At 30.9% G+C, this 17,983-nt stretch overlaps 1 protein-coding gene across 1 annotated transcript; it reads left to right on the top strand.

The window, feature by feature from the left end:
• Positions 1–11,972: 11,972 nt before the first annotated feature.
• Positions 11,973–15,001, top strand: LOC110656319 (WEB family protein At1g12150-like). Its single transcript, XM_021813057.2, has 2 exons — positions 11,973–12,270; positions 13,391–15,001. Exons 1-2 carry the CDS (start codon positions 12,088–12,090, stop codon positions 14,825–14,827), a joined length of 1,620 nt encoding a protein of 539 aa, XP_021668749.2. The 5' UTR covers positions 11,973–12,087; the 3' UTR covers positions 14,828–15,001.
• Positions 15,002–17,983: the final 2,982 nt, after the last annotated feature.

The following is a 17,983-nucleotide window of genomic DNA, read 5'->3' as shown; positions in this document are numbered from 1 at the left end:
AGGAAACTTAATAGTTCCAAAATCCATTGAGTGGGAACAGTTTAAACTACCTGAAAACTGGATATTAGAAGAAGCAATCCCTCCTAAAAAGGAAGAATCAAGTGACCTTGAATCAGTAATAGAAACAAACTAAGGAAATGCAGCAATATCCTTTACTAGGACAAGGTCAAGACATTCATTCTCGGGTGGGTCTGTAATTTCAGAACCAATCACACTTAGATCCTTGTTATTAGGAATAGAACCTTTGGGAAAAATAAATTCAATAGGAGGAACCCAAAGAACTGAAGAACAAGTGGCCCAGCCCTTGTATGAGGACTTGAGAAGCATCCCTTCGAGCCCAAAAGATATAATAGGCCTAAAAAGGCCTGAAAGCCCAACTCCATTGGATATGGGCTATGACAAAGAAAGTCTGAAACATCCATATAAAATTATGGTTTTAACCAAGGAAGAAACTCCATTTGAAACATAGTTTCAAATGAACTTCTCGAAAGAACAACAAGACTTTTATTTGCATGAGTATTCTTAGTATCAGCAAAGAGGAGGAATTAAAACATTCCCTAACTTTTTAAAACATATGCTTGCTTATAGAAAAAAACCATTTCCCAATTTTGAAGATAGGATGTTCTTAATAACTCTAGAATCATCTTACAGAAATTTCATCACCTCAAAAGGGAAACTCCTAAAAGAAATACATCCACCTTTGATCAAAATATCTTACAGGGTATCATCAAGTCAAGAAGTTGACTGTATGCCTTTTACTAAGATAGATAAACAAAGAAATTTCACCAATCTTAGTTTATACACCATAGGCCAACAGTTAAACAAAGTGGAAACACAAATTCAAAATTTCAAATCAAGGGATTATCATCTAGAAAAGGGAGAAACCTCTAAAGCTAGTATAGAGAAAAAGGTTTTATTTAAATCTATGAAATCTGAAAATTTAAGCTTAAAATTAGCTAAAGAAAATCATTCAGATATGATAGAAGAGTTAACTAAAAGGTTAACTGAACTAGGATTAGATTATAAAAAGAAATCTGTAGCTCCTTTAACTATGGATCTTGATATGGTTGAAGAATTAACTAAAAGACTAAATAATCTTAATCTAGCTCCTTTAATTAAAAAGGAAGAGTTAGAAACTTCTGAATTTGAGTCATCTAATGAAGATGATAACAATAAGATTGAATCGATTCTAAAAGAATCAGAACAGCCGTGGAAATAAATAGGATTGTTTACCCTAAACCTAGGGCCACAGTAGAAATGAAGCCTCATTATCCTAGGCCATCTCCAATCAATTTACAATTTGAAGATACAAGTTATAATTAATGGAGTATCTGATTATCAAATCAAAAATGTTATCCAGTTTATGACTATGTACGCTACGGCTGCATGAACTAAAGGAAATACTGATCAGGCTATAGCAAAAGCCATTATAGCTAGCTTTACCAGCCAACTAAGAGGTTGGTGGGACTTTTCCTTATCTGAAGAAGGAAAAGTGCAAGCTTTTAACCCTGTCAAAACAGAATCACGAACTGAGGGTACCACTGTGGTCCCTACTATGGCCTCAGATTATGTCAATACCTTGTTATACACCATAGGTGTGCACTTCATAGGATCGGCAAGTTTATACATGGATAGGTCTCAGGAACAATTAATGAACTTAAGGTGTCCTGATCTGTCTCATTTTAAATGGTATAAAGATACCTTTTTCGCCCCTATTTTTACTAGGGAAGATAATCAATTTGACTTTTGGAAAGAAAAATTTCTTTCTAGGTTACCCTCGTTATTTACTGAATGAGTTAAGAAATAAATTAGAGACAAAAATGAAGGAGCCCTTCCATATCACCATTATACTTATGGTGAACTAGACTCAGAAGTAGTTTCTGCAGAAGTAGCATTATGTAATGAATTAAAAATTCATAAACAAATGCAAAAAAAAAAAAAAAAAAAAAAACTCACAGGTAAAAGAATACTCGGTGATTTTTGCAAATAAATAGGACTTCCACCCATAACTTTTCCTTATAAAAGAAAAGTTAAAGGGGGCAGGAGAGTAGGAAAAAGTAAAAAAGAAAACCTATAGTACTAAAAGGTATTATAAGAAAGAAAAGGGTGAATCATCCAATAGAAAAACTCCAAAAAAGAAAATGAAATCTTCTAAAAAGAAGAAAAAAGAGTCTGAAGTAGTTTGTTATAAATGCGGAAAACCAGGACACTATGCTAATAGGTGTAGAGTAAAATAGCAAATAAAAGCTCTGTCAATCGATGAAAATCTTAAAGAATCATTGATAAAATATTCCTAAATGATAGTGAGCCTGAAGACTTAGAAGTTAATGTAGTAGACTATACTTCTGAAGAATCTTCTAGTGAATCTGATAAATAATCAGAGTGTGATAGAAACTGTGAATATTACAAGTCATTATGTACCTTAAATGGTCTGTGTGTCTTAACTAAAGAAGAAGATTTAATCTTAGGTCTTATAGACAAGATTGAAGACCAGGAAGAAAGACGAAATAAGTTAAAAGAATATTTAACTTTGTATAAGGATAAAAGTCCTTTAGAAAAGAAAATAGAAGAGAAGAAAAATCCATATGATCTTAAAGAAATTATGAAAAAAATTAAAACGGCTAAAATGCCAAGAGAACCTACAATAAAAGAATTAAGATAAGAAATTAATTCGATAAAAACTGAATTACATCGCTTAAAAGAAAGAGTAGTTTTACTTGAAGTAAAAAATGAATTTCCGCTAATAGCTGAGCAAGAAGAAGAAGAAGAAGACAAGGTTAAAGATAATACTAATAGTATTAATAACCTTCAGTATGTTAATGAAATAGATCGAGTTGTCAGTCACAAATGGCATACAAGAATTATCATAGTTGTTCAAAAGGAGTACTTATTTAGTACAATAGCCTTAATAGATTCAGGCGCTAATTTATGCTGTATAAATGAAGGATTAGTACCCTCAAAGTATTTTTCTAAAACTATAGAGGAGTTACATACAACAGATAGTAGCAAGATGAGTGTTAGGTTTAAATTATCCGACACAGTTGTTTGTAACCAAGGAGTATGTTTTGAAATACCCTTTATTCTAGTAAAAGGATTATCTCATCCAGTAATATTAGGAAATCCATTCCTACACATATTTAGAAATTATTATTTCTTAACCAGATATTTAAAAGACCAATAATTACACGGAATAAAGCTCGAGTCCTCTAATGTTCTCGACAATCACAGTGGATGGTGTGGGTTTCTAAATGTTGATTGCATAGATTAGTACCATTTCTTACTAGTTCTTCTCTAAGATGTTTTACTTCTAGTCTATCAGTTAAATCAAGGCACACTAAATAAAAAACAACACGTCTAATATAAGTAGAAATAAGTAAACATAATTAACAAAGATATTTCTGATGCGCAGGATCCCTATTTAGGGCAAGTGTAGAGCATACTTATCGAAGTATAATGTAGATGAACGAAATTTAAATAGTAATACTTACAGAGCTATAGTCATTGTCCCAACCAATAGGGGTAATGGTTGAGCATGGTATGTTTACAGATGGTGGAGGAGAATAGTAAACCCAGTAATCATACTTACCACATGGTTGTCCAAGAAGATCCACAGTAGTCAAGGATAGTGTTTCAAGTTCTTAGTTAAGTTCTTTTGCTTGATTAATTAAAACATCTATCTCATTACTAACTCGAGAGAAAGCAGATTGAGATTGAGAAAATACCATATATTTTATTTATTTATAAAACAATATACACTTAGAACACTTTGATCAAAATAGAAGGCAGAGAATCTTAGAACTTAAAACTTAGAACAAGATCTTTTATAGAGAAAAACTTAAAGACTTTTATTGCATACTATATTCTGCTTGTTAAGCAAGTCGGGAGTCCTTCTTATAGGACTTGGAGAGAATCTTCTGGCGTCATTGAGGGCGTCACTTTAAGTGGAAGACAAGAATGAGTGGATGGCTGGCAGTAGTGGGAGTCTTTTAGACATGACAGATGCTTTAAAGTAGACACTTTTAGTGCTTATAAGAATCTTCGTACCCTTTACAGTCCATAAGGGTCTTGGCTGTCTTCAAAGTATTGTCCTTCCATGTCAGTTGCACTCTCACTTTCTTCTTTATCGTGGGCTTTTGAACACTCAGCCGAATCTTTTGCTTTTGAGCTGGCAACTTTTGAGTTGACTTCTTTGTCGTCTTCTGATAATGCATTGAACAACTATCGGTGAAGCTCATCTTTTGGTACTAACTTGAGTAGATCTTTGAATAGGTCAATAAGATTGGAAGAGACTGATGGACTGGATACTGATTGCTTTTTAGCCAGATGAATTAGTCCTTTGGAGGAGTAAATTGAAGGCAGTTCAAAGAACTCACATTTATCCCACCATTTAATTAGGACTCTTCGAGTTAACCATGGAACATGCTCTATAGAAAACTCGAAAATATAATACATCTAACTATCCAGGGAACTTTATATAGGATAGTGAATAATAGTCTTGGATCTTTTAAGGATTTAATCGAGTCAGCAAACTGCTCATAAACTTCTATAACCTTACTAGGTAGAGCTATGGGAAAAAGTCTCCAATTGAAAAACCATTCATAGAACCAGGAGGGAAATTCCCAAGAATCTTTGTCTAACTAGAACTGTATGAACCAGCTAAACTTCTTTTGTCTATTTTCATATGTTAAGGCTCCAGTCCAGTTTTGCATATAATCAAAATAATTAAAGTACCTGGGTTTTCCGAAATTTAATTTCTTTTGCTTGAATAGAGAATCTCCCCATTCATCATAGGATATTATCCTTTTAATTATGAATTTGCTAAATGCCCACTCATTAGTGGACTTTCTATTGGAGAAAAGACAACCTAATCAGTCTCAGCTAAGATGGCTTAGTAATAAGTGTAGTCCTTAGGTAAATAAGGATTCATTGTATGGTGCTCAGTGTAAAAATTGGCAACCTCATAAGGTTTTAGGTCCTTATGTTTTTTATCCATTGGCATAAGGAAATAGTAGCTGATAGGGATGTAGGGGTAATTAACCTCTTTTGCATTATTAGCTTCGATGCTGACAGCATAAGTATCTTCTCTAAGTTTATCCACCATTTTAGGCGGAGGAGGTGACACCTTATGGGTTCACTTTGAGGGAGTCATTGGTGCCTTTGAACTCATGTCCTATAAGAAATTCACGAGTTAAAAAATCTAGCAAAAAATTATTTTTTCCCTTGATGAATTCTATGTCAAAGTCAAATGCAGATAAGATGGCTTGCCATCTAGCGATGATTTGTTTTGAAGCAATGTTTTTAAAATCTTTTAAGAGTATCTCTTTAAACCCTTATTAGGAATTTTTAATTTAATAAATTAGATTCAAACTTTTGTATACAGAGAACTATAGATAAGATCTCTTTTTTAACAGTAGAGTAATTAACTCTTAGTCCTGTCCATATACCGCTGGTAATTCTAACAAGGGTTTCTTTGTTGGTAATTCTTTGTTTTAGAATGCCTCTGTATCCTTTGTCATATGCATCTATTTCCACTATCTTAAGGCTTCAGGATGAGGAATAGCCAGGCAGGGTAATGATTTGACTCTTTGTTTTATTTTTTTGACAGATATGGTGTGTTCTTGGGTCCAGGGTATTGGATTCTTTTTCAATATTTGGAAAAGTGGTTTGGCATCTTGCGCTAAACTTTTATAAAAGTCAGCAACATAATTGAGGCTACCTAAAAATCTCTGTAATTGGGTCTTGTCTTTTATTTTGTCAGGAAATTTATCGGTAAACTCAATGGCTCGATCTATGGGAATAATAGATCATTTTTTTATGTTATGCCCTAAAAATCTTACTTTAGTCTAGAAGAGTTTTATCTTCTTGGCTGAGACTACTAAACCATTTATTTTTACAACTTTGATAAACACATTTAAGTACTTAAAATGTTGATCTATTGTTCTGGAGAAAATAAGAACATCATCAATGTATACTATTGCAAATGCTGAATAAGCATTAAATATTTCATTCATAATTTTTTGAAATTCTGATGGGGCATTTTTAAGCCCAAATGGCATCACATTCTATTCATAATGCCCAAATGGTACAGTAAAGGCAGTTTTATACCTATCTTCTTTAGCTATTTGGATTTGCCAATAGCCAGATTTCATATCGAACTTTGAAAATATTTGGGCCTCATAGAGTCTGTTTAACAGATCTCTTTTATTAGGCAATAGATACCTGATCCATCTAAAGGCCTTATTTAAAGGCTTATAATTGATGACTAGTCTAGGAACTCCTCTTTCCAACTTAGCAGCATTTTTAACATAAAAAGCTAGACAGCTCTATAGGCTTTGACTTTTTCTAATAAGCCATTTTGCCTCGAGGTCAGCAATTTCTTGTTTACAGATTTCTAGGTGTCTTAGACCCATTGCAATGGGCTTGGCCTTAGTTGGTATCATTTCTTCATCAAAGTCGGGCTCATATGGTAGATTAACCACATGTCTTTTTCTAGCCCAGAAGGCATTAGGAATGTCAGCACAAATGCTATTAAGCATTCCATCATGTAAACTTTTAATTTTTCTTTATATTATAGGTTCATTAACCTTTTCCTCTATGGTCTTGTATTCTACTTCTCTTTTTAGAGAATTTATAAATTTTTCTTTATTCTTGATGTTACTTTTAATCACATCAATTTCTCTTTCTATTGGTAAAGAGATAAATTCAAAAATAATCTCTTTTCCCTCTATTTCAGAAATAATTCCCTTTTCTGTTATTGATTTAATCGGATACAGCATGTGTAGGAATGGATTTCCTAATATTACTGGATGAGATAATCCTTTTACTAGAATAAAGGGTATTTCAAAACATACTCCTTGGTTACAGACAGTTGTGTTATAATTTAAACCTAACACGCATCTTGCTACTATCTACTGTATGTAACTCCTCTATAGTTTTAGAGAAATACTTTGAGGGTACTAATCCTTTATTTATACAGCATAAATCGACGCCTGAATCTATTAAGGCTATTATACTAAATAAGTACTCCTTTTGAATAACTATGGTAATTCTTGTATGCCATTTGTGAGTGACAACTCGATCTATTCTATTAACATACTGATGGTTATTAATACTATTAGTATTATCTTCAACCTTGTCTTCTTCTTCTTCTTCTTCTTGCTCAGCTATTAGCGGAGATTCATTTTGTACTTTGAGTAAAACTACTCTTTCTTTTAAGTGATGTAATTCAGTTTTTACCTAATTAATTTCTTGTCTTAATTCTTTTATTGTAGGTTCTCTTGGCATTTTAGCCGCTTTAATTTTTTCCATAATTTCTTTAAGATCATATGGATTTTTCTTCTCTTCTATTTTCTATTCTAAAGGACTTTTATCCTTATACAAAGTTAAATATTCTTTTAACTTATTTCATCTTTCTTCCTGGTCTTCAATCTTGTCTATAAGACCTAAGATTAAATCTTCTTCTTTAGTTAAGACACACAAACCATTTAAGGTACATAATGACTTCTAATAATCACAGTTTCCATCACACTCTGATTGTTTATCAGATTTACTAGAAGATTCTTTAGAAGTATAGTCTACTGCATTTACTTCTAAGTCTTCAGGCTCACTATCATTTAGGAATATTTTTATCAATGATTCTTTAAGATTTTCATCGATTGACAGAGCTTGTATTTGCTGTTTTACTTTGCACCTATTAGCGTAGTGTCCTAGTTTTTCGCATTTATAACAGACTACTTCAGACTATTTTTTCTTCTTTTAAGAAGATTTTGTTTTCTTTTTTGGAGTTTTTCTATTGGATGATTCACCTTTTTCTTTCTTACAATACCTTTGAGTACTATAGGTTTTCTTTTTACTTTTTCCTACTCTCCTGCCCCCTTTAACTTTTCTTTTATAAGGAAAAGTTATGGGTGGAAGTCCTATTTGTTGGCAGAAATCACCGAGTGTTCTTTTACTGGTGAGTTTTTCTTTTTACATTTGTCTATGAATTTTTAATTCATTACATAATGCTACTCTTGTAGAAACTACTTCTGAGGCTAGTTCACCAGAAGTATAATGGTGATATGGAAGGGCTCCTTCATTTTTGTCTCTAATTTGTTTCTTAACTCGTTTAGCAAATAACGAGGGTGACTTAGAGAGAAATTTTTCTTTCCAAAAGTCAAATTGATTATCTTTCCTAGTAAAAATAAGGGTAAAAAAGGTATCTTTATACCATTTGAAATGAGACAGATTAGGACACCTTAAGTTCATTAATTGTTCCTGAGACCTATCCATGTATAAACTAGTCGATCCTATGAAGTGCATACCTATGGTGTATAACAAGGTATTGACACAATCTAAGACTATAGTGGGGACCACAGTGGTACCCTCAGTTCGTGATTCTGTTTTGACAGAATTAAAAACTTGCGCTTTTCCTTCTTCAGATAAGGAAAAGTCCCACCAACCTCTTAATTGGCCGGTAAAGCCAACTATAATGGCTTTTGCTATTGCCTGATCAATATTTCCTTTGTTTCGTGTGGCCGTAGCGTACATAGTCATAAACTGGATAACATTTTTGATTTGATAATCAGATAGTCCATCTATGTTCCATTCTACAATTGAAGTTCCATCATATTGTACGTAATTATAACTTGTATCTTCAAATTGTAAATTGATTAGAGATGGCCTAGGATAATAAGGCTTCATTTCTACTGTGGCCCTAGGTTTAGGGTAAATAATCCTGTTTATTTCCACTGGGTGTTCTGATTCTTTTAGAATTGATTCAATCTTATTGTTATCATCTTCATTAGATGACTCAGATTTAGAAGTTTCTGACTCTTCCTTTTTAATTAAAGGAGCTAGATTAAGATTATTTAGTCTTTTAGTTAATTCTTCAACCATATCAAGATCCTTAGTTAAAGAAGCTATAGATTTCTTTTTAGAATCTAATCCTAGTTCAGTTAACCTTTTAGTTAACTCTTCTATCATATCTGAATGATTGTCTTTAGCTAATTTTAAGCTTCATTTTTCAGATTCCATAGGTTTAAATAAAACCTTTTTCTCTATACTGGCTTTAGAGGTTTCTCCCTTTTCTGGATCATAATCCCTTGATTTGAAATTTTGAATTTGTGTTTCCACTCTGTTTAACTGTTGGCCTATGGTGTATAAACTAAGATTGGTGAAATTTATTTGTTTATCTATCTTAGTAAAAGGCATACAATCAACTTCTTGACTTTCTGATACCCTGTAAGATATTTCGGTCAAACGTGGATGTATTCCTTTTAGGAGTTTCCCTTTTGAGGTGATGAAATTTTTGTAAGATGATTTTAGAGTTGTTAAGAACATCCTATCTTCAAAATTGGGAAATGGTTTTTTTCTATAAGCAAGCATATGTTTTAAAAAGTTAGGGAATGTTTTAATTCCTCCTCTTTGCTGATACTAAGAATACTCATGCAAATAAGAGTCTTGTTGTTCTTTCGAGAAGTTCATTTGAAACCATTTTTCAAATGGAGTTTCTTCCTTTGTTAAAACCATAATTTTATATGGATGTTTCAGACTTTCTTTGTTATAGCCCATATCTAATGGAGTTGGGCTTTCAGGCCTTTTTAGTATTTGATTATGATCTAATTGATCATAATTATTTAATTATGATCTACTTAATTAGTTAATAAAATACCTGACAATACTTAATGTGATGTAATTGATCATAGTTATTTGATTTATGATCTAATTGATTATGACCTACTTGATTAATTGATAAAATACTCGATAGTACTTGATTATGATGTGATTGATCATAGTTAATTAATTTATGATCTATATGATTGTGATCTACTTGACTATTTGACAAAATATACTATAATACTTAATTATGATGTAATTGATCATAATTAGTTGATTTATGATCTAATTGATTATGATCTACTCGATTAATTTATAAAATATCTTATAGTACTTAATTATGATATAATTGATAATAGTTTATTTATTATCTAATTGATTAATAATTACTTGATTAATTAATAAAATATCTAATAGAACTTGTTTATGATGTAATTGATCATAGTTACCTGATTTATGATTTAATTGATTATAATATACTTGATTAATTGATAAAATATCTAATTGTACTTGATTATGGTCTAATTAATTGTGATCTACTCGATGATAAAATATCCTATAGTACTTGATTATGATCTAATTGATCATAGTTATTGAATTTAAAATGTAATTGATTAATAGTTACTTGATTTATTGATCTAGTTAGTTATGATATAATTGATCATAATTGCATAGTTTATGATCTAATTGATTAATAGTTACTTGATTAATTAATCTAATTATTAACAATTACTTGATTAATTGATATAATTGATTATAATCTAATTAACTATAGTTACTTAATTTATGATATAATCGATTCATCAGTTACGCAGCCAATTCGAACGAGTCAACTCTAGTTTGCTGAATAAAGGTTTTGAAGCTTGAACTGAACCTGTCAAATTGAATTGGCCATTGGTCTAGTTCTTGATTAAACCATTTTGACAGACCAATTTAGTCCGATTCTAACAACACTGTATGAAATTAATTGTGATTGGTTAAATTTCTAATGTAATTAGACTTGATTGGTTAAATTTTTAGTAGGTTATGATTAGTTGAGAGATTGGTGGGAGCTATTAATTGATTGAAGATTTGGTGGGATGTAATTGATTAATAGATTGATGAGAGTTGATTGGTCAAAGAAGAGGAGGGCAATGATTGATTGGATTTTGGAGAAAAATAAATTAATTTGGAGTCTAAATGATAGAAGGATAAATTAGCCATTTCACCTCATTTATACAATTTTTTTAGACCCAAATGTTTTCCTAAAAAAAGATAGATATATGAAAATTTATTGGCTTTAATATTCAAAAAGTTGAACCTCAATTTTAGTCCCTAAGAAATTGACAAAGAGAATTCAACCTTCACACTTTTTTTTTTTAATCTAATTCAACCTTTACACATTCATTTCTTGAAATTGTTCCATCATAACTCATTAATGGGAGGTAGAAAATTAATTGATTAAGATAGCCACAAAATAGCCCATACTTATCAAGAACAAGTCAACTCAAGATTTTTAAATTTATTTTCCAAATTTGTCCCTACATAAGAGAATGAATTAGAGATCCCATTTGTTTAGTACTAACGATACCGTTAATAGTTGCATAAAATTAGCAATCTCTGCCTTCAAAATAGCATAGATTAAAGTGCAAAATTCTATAATGTAAAAACCTTAAAACCAACTTTATTTTTCAGGGAGTTCTTATGGTTGCAACAGCTCTAAATTTTCCAAATACACAAAATCAACAACACCAGCCTTTTTTCATACCTTGTGGAAAAAATGATTTAAAGGAAAATATAAATTCTCTTACCAATTTCGTTGAAGATCTCTTTTACGTATATCTAATCCCTTTTTATTCATGCCATTTTCATTCTTTTGGGGCATATGCATGATTTAGTTCTCCAAAAAGCACATTCCTTTAGGTAGTTTTCGTGGTTTCATTGTTATGACATTTGATCTTATTATATGTTCTTTGTCAACATTTTGCTAATTGTAAATTGTTCATCACTATTTCTAATTGATCTTTTTCATTTCAAGATTTTTAATTGCATCTTCATGCAATTTCATTTGAATAAATCATGTCAAACACATACTATATGAATAATCACTAATTTAGGTTTAACTTGCTGCTATTATTAGGCATTGAGTTCATAGTCGAATGATCAAATATGTATTTCATAATGAAGATTTTGAGATAATTTATTAGAGTAAAAATGTCTTGATAACTCCTTTTTCATTATATATATTATCTCTTAAATACAGGATAGATCAGATCTAGGTATGAATTTCCTGAAAAAAAAAAAATCATTATTAAGTAATTTAGTTTCTGTGATTTGTGTTTCTAGTATTTATAAAGGTATATAGTTCTATGATAATTTGGTGATTTCATTTTTGTGGATGAGAAGATTTGTAATGTGTTTTTGAGAAATATTTTTTTTCTTCTTTTTTGGATTGGAAGAATTCATTTTGAAATGATAAACTTCAGGCAAGTATAGAAAGAAGAGACAGAAATGGTAAACATTCGTGCAAGAGATCCACAAAAAAGCTCAGGATCTCCAAAAGGAGAGGTGGGGGAGATTGACACAAGAGCACCATTTCAATCTGTCAAAGCAGCTGTTTCTTTATTTGGCGAAGTAGTTGTCTCCAAGGACAAAGACAAACCATCCCTCATAATTAAAAAGCTTTCTTCTGAGGTAAAACCCATGTCAAATTTTTTTACTTTTGTAAATCAACATTTACAAATGATATTATTGTTAGCTTTCACATACTCTAATTTGAATAAAGAGTCACAGAGAAAACTTATATAGATTTGGTCCATTATAGATTTAAAATTATGTAAGTCTCATTATATGTATTGTGTGTTAGTTTATGATGAATTGAATTTAGGTTAAAAATTTTCGAACGTAAAGACCTTTGTTAGGGAATTCATACAAAAGGTAAAATTAATTCTTTAAAGGAAGAAAAAAGAAAATTGGGAGATATTTTTAACTTAACTTAGATTTATTTACTACTTTTCTGATATTTTTAACTTAGATTTATTTACTACTTTTCTGATATTTTTAACTTAGATTTATTTACTACTTTTCTTTTATGTTTTCCTATTTATAGAGTAAAATGTCATATGAGTTGTACCTAATTAATTAAGTGATGAATGATCTACCTTAAATATTAGTCTTACAAATTAAATAAAACCTGACCTAGTTTTCTATTGCATTGCAAGATTTTTGAATTCAATTAAGCTTCGTTTGTTTGACGGAAGACATTTTCCTAGAAATATTTTCTATATTTTCTAGTGTTTCAAGAAAATGAATTACTATAAAATATTTTTATGATTAAAGAGAAAACTAAGTCATTTTTAAGGAAAAGAAGATATTATTTTTTATTTTCTAAATTTTGATAATGTTATTAAAATATGAAAATATTTGTACATACATGAAATAAAAATATACCATTTGCTTAACGTTGTAACTAAACAACAAAAAAATATTTTTATGGAAAAATTTTTTAAAAAATCATTTTTATGAAAAATATTTTCTATATACAAGTTAGTTTTCGCGAAACAAATAAAATCTAAATATGTAAATTAAATTTTTAGAACTTGGTGGAATTTTGAGTGTGAAGCTACAATATCCTATGCTTCAAAATAGTCTAGAATATGAACTTAGAGCAACAAATTACATGCCAATTATTATGGGCTAGCTTTGGAGATAATTTTTGCCAGATCTAATTATAGAATTTTCATGCTTGCAAAGGTGATTAAGCTAGTTGAACTATATTTATTTTTTGACACCTTGTTCTTTATTTGCTTGGCAGAATGTGTTGGACAAGGAGCCCCAACTTCTGTTGGTTCAGAGAGAGCTTGACAAGTACAAGCAGCAGCTTGAAGTTGCTGAGGCAACAAAATCTCGAGCACATTCTGAACTCGAGAAGGCCATGATAACGCTAAACGAATTGACCACCAAGCTCAAAACTACGACCGAGTCTAGGCTATCTGCTGTGGAAGCTGCAGAAATTGTGAAGAACCAAGCAAAGGAACTCGAAGTTGCAGAAACTCAGCAACACTTGGGAAATGCTGATCGGAAACAGGAATTGGATCAAGTAAGAGAGCAGTACACGATCATTGTGAGTAAACTTGATCTTGCAAAACAAGAACTCACCCAAATCCGACAAGATTTTGATCGGGCCCTGGAAGCAAAATCAGCTTCATTTCAGCAAGCAGCAGAAGCCCAGCGTGTAGCCAACGTGAACATAGAAAGGATTACTGAGCTCTCAAACGAAATTAGAATCATGCAAGAATCAGCTCAGCAATTAAAGCTTGCCTCTATAGAATCTCAAGAACAACTAGAAAAAATTCTGTCAGAGAAAGAGGCCTGCATAAGAGCCTCTATAGCAACCAAGGAAGACGTTGACAAGAGATTAAAGTCTTTAATTCAAGAATATGACCCTAAGCTTACTAGAAAACTTGAGTTGAAGCTTGCAGAAACAAATATGGAGATTGAAGTTATACAAGAAGAAATGAAAAGAGCCCATGCCATTGAAATGGATACTATGAAACTTGTAACCACTGAGCTCAATGAAGCAACAAAGACATTACAGCAAGTTGCTGAGGAAGAGAATTTGCTTCGAAATATAGTGACTTCGCTTAGACTGGAATTAGAAGAAGTGAGAAAGGAAAAAGCTGAATTAGAGAAGAAAGAAAAAGAAATATATGATCAGCAAAGTTCACTACTTGAGCAGCTAACGTCAGAAACTGAGAGTGCAAGAACAGAAGCAGAAGAGATAAAGAAGAATACTAATAAACTCAATCAAGAAGCTGAAAGTTCCATGTTAATAGTTGAAAAAGCAATGGAAAGGCTTCACCATGCTCTTAAAGAGGTTGAACAAGCCAAAGAAGCAGAAAAGAAAGCCCACGATGAGATGAAAATCTTGTCTGAGAAATACAAGAATCAAAATTCTGAATCAAATAATAACATAATAAAAATTTCATTGCAGGAGTTTGAGAGTTTAAAAAAGAAAGTGGAGGAATGTGAAACTACGGCTGATGCAAAAGAGACAGTTGCCATAATTGAAGTGGAAGAAATTATTACAAGGAAGAACGCAGCAGAGAAAAAGTTGCAGGAAAATTTGAAAGCTATTGAAGAAATTAAAGAAGCTACTGATATTGCTTTGAAGTCAGCACAGCTAGCAGAGAATGCACAAATTGAGGTGGAGGGAGAGCTTCAAAGGTGCCGTCAAAAACATGATAAATAACATCTTGTCAATATCCATTTCAAATTCTTAAAAAATCAGATAAGTAATTAGGAAGGATTTGTCCAAGAATTCTTTGTTCTTTTTTGCAAAGCTATCTTTTAATTATTTTTGTCTCACACGCAGCTTTGTCCTAATTAATCCAAGTGTTTAATTGTCTTCATGATGTAACTATAACCTGATGTTATTAAATAAATTATCAGAAGAAAGAAATTACAAAGATTTAAGTTCCTGATTATTGATGAATCATGACATATAAATGATTTGGTTTTACGAATAGAAATATTATGTTTTTTCTTCAAAGGACGCACAATGGTTAGGTGAGCTATACGGGGGTAGCCCTCTCCACTCCCTGCACCTTAAAGGTGAATAGTTTTATGTTTCCCTATTTGTTTGGTCTAATTTTACTCTCTATTAACCTTACCAAAAATCCTAATATCCTTTAGGGAATATGTATTTTCACAACCAAATTTATTATGATGACGACCAATTTAATAAATGATTCATAAAGAGATTAAAACACTCTCAAATAAACTTTCTATAAATAAAACAAAATATTTGAATTCAATTTAAAATAGCTCTCCTTATTACTAGCCTGTATTAATTATCTGTTATTTCTATATTTAAATGAAAGAATAAAAAAAAATAATCTTCTTGCTTATTTATTTATTTTTGACCAAATATTTAAAAAATCTAAAAAATTATGCATTTTTTAAATTATAGTTTTTTTTTGACAATTTTGACCTAATTTGAAATTTTATTATTAATATTATGGCTCAAGTCTCAAATTGGATAAAGTGAATGCTGATGTGGCGGTTGGCATGACAAAAATATTATTATTTTTATATATTATTGTTGACATGATAGCTGATGTGGCATGAACTTAAATTTTTTATTATTTTGTTGTTGATGTGGCGGCTAACGTGGTGAAACATTATTATTTTATATGTTGTGTGACACCCCTCACCTATCTACAATGTAGCCGAGCAAAGCGTGTCACACTTGGTGCTGAAGCACCCTATCTTATCTTACTTTATTCCTTTAATAATTTGTTCTCGTTATATTTTAAAAATAAATTATATTTCTAAAGGAGAAACTAACGAAGTTTCTCCTATTTTATTTCAAATTAGCGTGTTTTACTATTCAACTGCTTGAAATTTTCAATAATATTTTACATTAAAAATCTCATCCATACTCATCATAATCATCTCATCATTTTGAATATTATCTATATATTTCAATTTCACTTTCATTTCCATACATTTCCATTTATGCTCAATTCAAGTATAAAATTTTTTTTTTCTCAAATTTCATTAATTTACATGATTTACACACTAATTACATAAATTTATAATTTACATGGTATACAATTTAATTACATATGAAAGATCCAATTTATTAATTTACATCACATACATATTAATTACAATTCCATAATTTACATTTCAACATAATAACTAATTATAATTTGGAAAATACATAATATGACCTATATGGGCCCTATCTAGATGCATTGCTGAGGAGGTGACAACCTTGGACACTTTGCAGATCCGAACTCCAAAATCTCAGTCTAATGTCCACTCGGCTTTGTCTTCAGTACCTACGCGAGGAAGTAATCCATCGCGCTAAATATTTCTGCTTAGTGGTGCAATAATACAACAAGAAAATAATATACAAATAAAGATAAAAATAAAGCCTAATTCGTGAAATCAAAAATTATTTTGATTTCATATAGAATTTTAATATTAAATATGTTTTGTCATTCTTAACATTCTTTGGAAGTGCTTATCTCTTAATTTCACAATAATAATATATATTATACAAAATTAATGTCCCATTATACTCAAAACATTCTTCTTTTCTCTCATGATGAGAACTAATATCCCATTCACACATTCATATGATTCATTTATTCATTACAATATTTATATGAATTCATAATTCAATAAGCATTTTGCTTACTAAGTAGTTATGATTCACTTTAGTTCCTCTCATGTATCATTTATTGTAAAAGGTGTTATTATCTTATTTGTAATAGCAACACAAGTCCTAATGTTAACTTCATCTCATTTATACTTAACAATCAATTTAGGTTAATTTCATTTCATATTTCGAGTTGTATTACTTATGTCTTATGAGGTCTACTAGTGATGGGAATACAAATCCTAAGTACCTATTCACATAACTTAAGTGTTCATTAAGTCATTTAGGTGAATTACCATTCCTATTCCAAGTAATCCATGAACAGTTCATGGATTCCAAATTTCATACCTTAATTTCCTCTTGAAATTTTTTTCTTGCATTTTGTATCATTATATTTGTTATTCACATTACTATTCATACAAATTTTGACTATTTAATAAATAATAGAATTACAAATTCTAATTTCATAATAAAACCACATTTTGGGTTATACACTTGTTGGCACTAGTTGCCAATTGCAATTCAAGGCTCCCTAGGATTATTTCTAAATTTCCAAAATTTGTCACCTATATTTATTGTTCCATTGGACCATCCTACAGTGGGATTTGGCTAAACTTCCTTCATCAAAATTGTTCCTTAATGTCTCTACTTTAATTCCCTTTTTGAATTACTCAATTTGGAGTTTTTTAGCTCAAGTTATGACATTTTTACCATAACTGGCCGGATTGATCATGTCCAGAATTTTCGGACAATTCTGGTTCTAGTAGTTTTGATGAGCTAATTTTGATTAGCAATTTGATTAGGTTATGGTCAGAATTTGGATTTCTGTTATTCATGAAAGTTGTTCTCCTATGTCTAAGCTTTCTATGGGTTCAAGAATCAGGTCATTTGGACTTCTCTACAAAACGTTATGGCCATTTGAATAATCACTGTTCATATGATTATTTTTCTAGGTCCATATTTTGGTTACCCAGATTTAGGCAAATTTTATGTCACTCTAAGTTAGTTTTTTGGGCAGGGTCTCTTCATAAAAAATGGCATTATGTCCCTAGTTTCACCTCTAATTGGCCTTACACCAATTGAAGCTACATAAGTCAATATATGGCTGCCCAAACCCACTAGACTCCAAGTCCAAAATTTCCAGCAAGAGGGCAGCACCACCAATCCATAATCCAATGCCACAATCACTTCTATTTTATGGTCAAACCATACCAAATGGTCACTAATTGACCATTA

Source organism: Hevea brasiliensis, chromosome 5, assembly GCF_030052815.1.
Source record: "Hevea brasiliensis isolate MT/VB/25A 57/8 chromosome 5, ASM3005281v1, whole genome shotgun sequence".
Classification (NCBI taxonomy): Eukaryota; Viridiplantae; Streptophyta; class Magnoliopsida; order Malpighiales; family Euphorbiaceae; genus Hevea; species Hevea brasiliensis.
This window is presented reverse-complemented; position numbering and strand designations above follow the sequence as displayed.

Bases quoted from the DNA above. Each gene is read 5' to 3' on its own strand.
- LOC110656319 (XM_021813057.2), top strand. From the start codon at position 12,088: ATGGTAAACATTCGTGCAAGAGATCCACAAAAAAGCTCAGGATCTCCA. The intron at 12,271-13,390 runs GTAAAACCCATG...TTTGCTTGGCAG, and splicing joins TTAAAAAGCTTTCTTCTGAG to AATGTGTTGGACAAGGAGCC.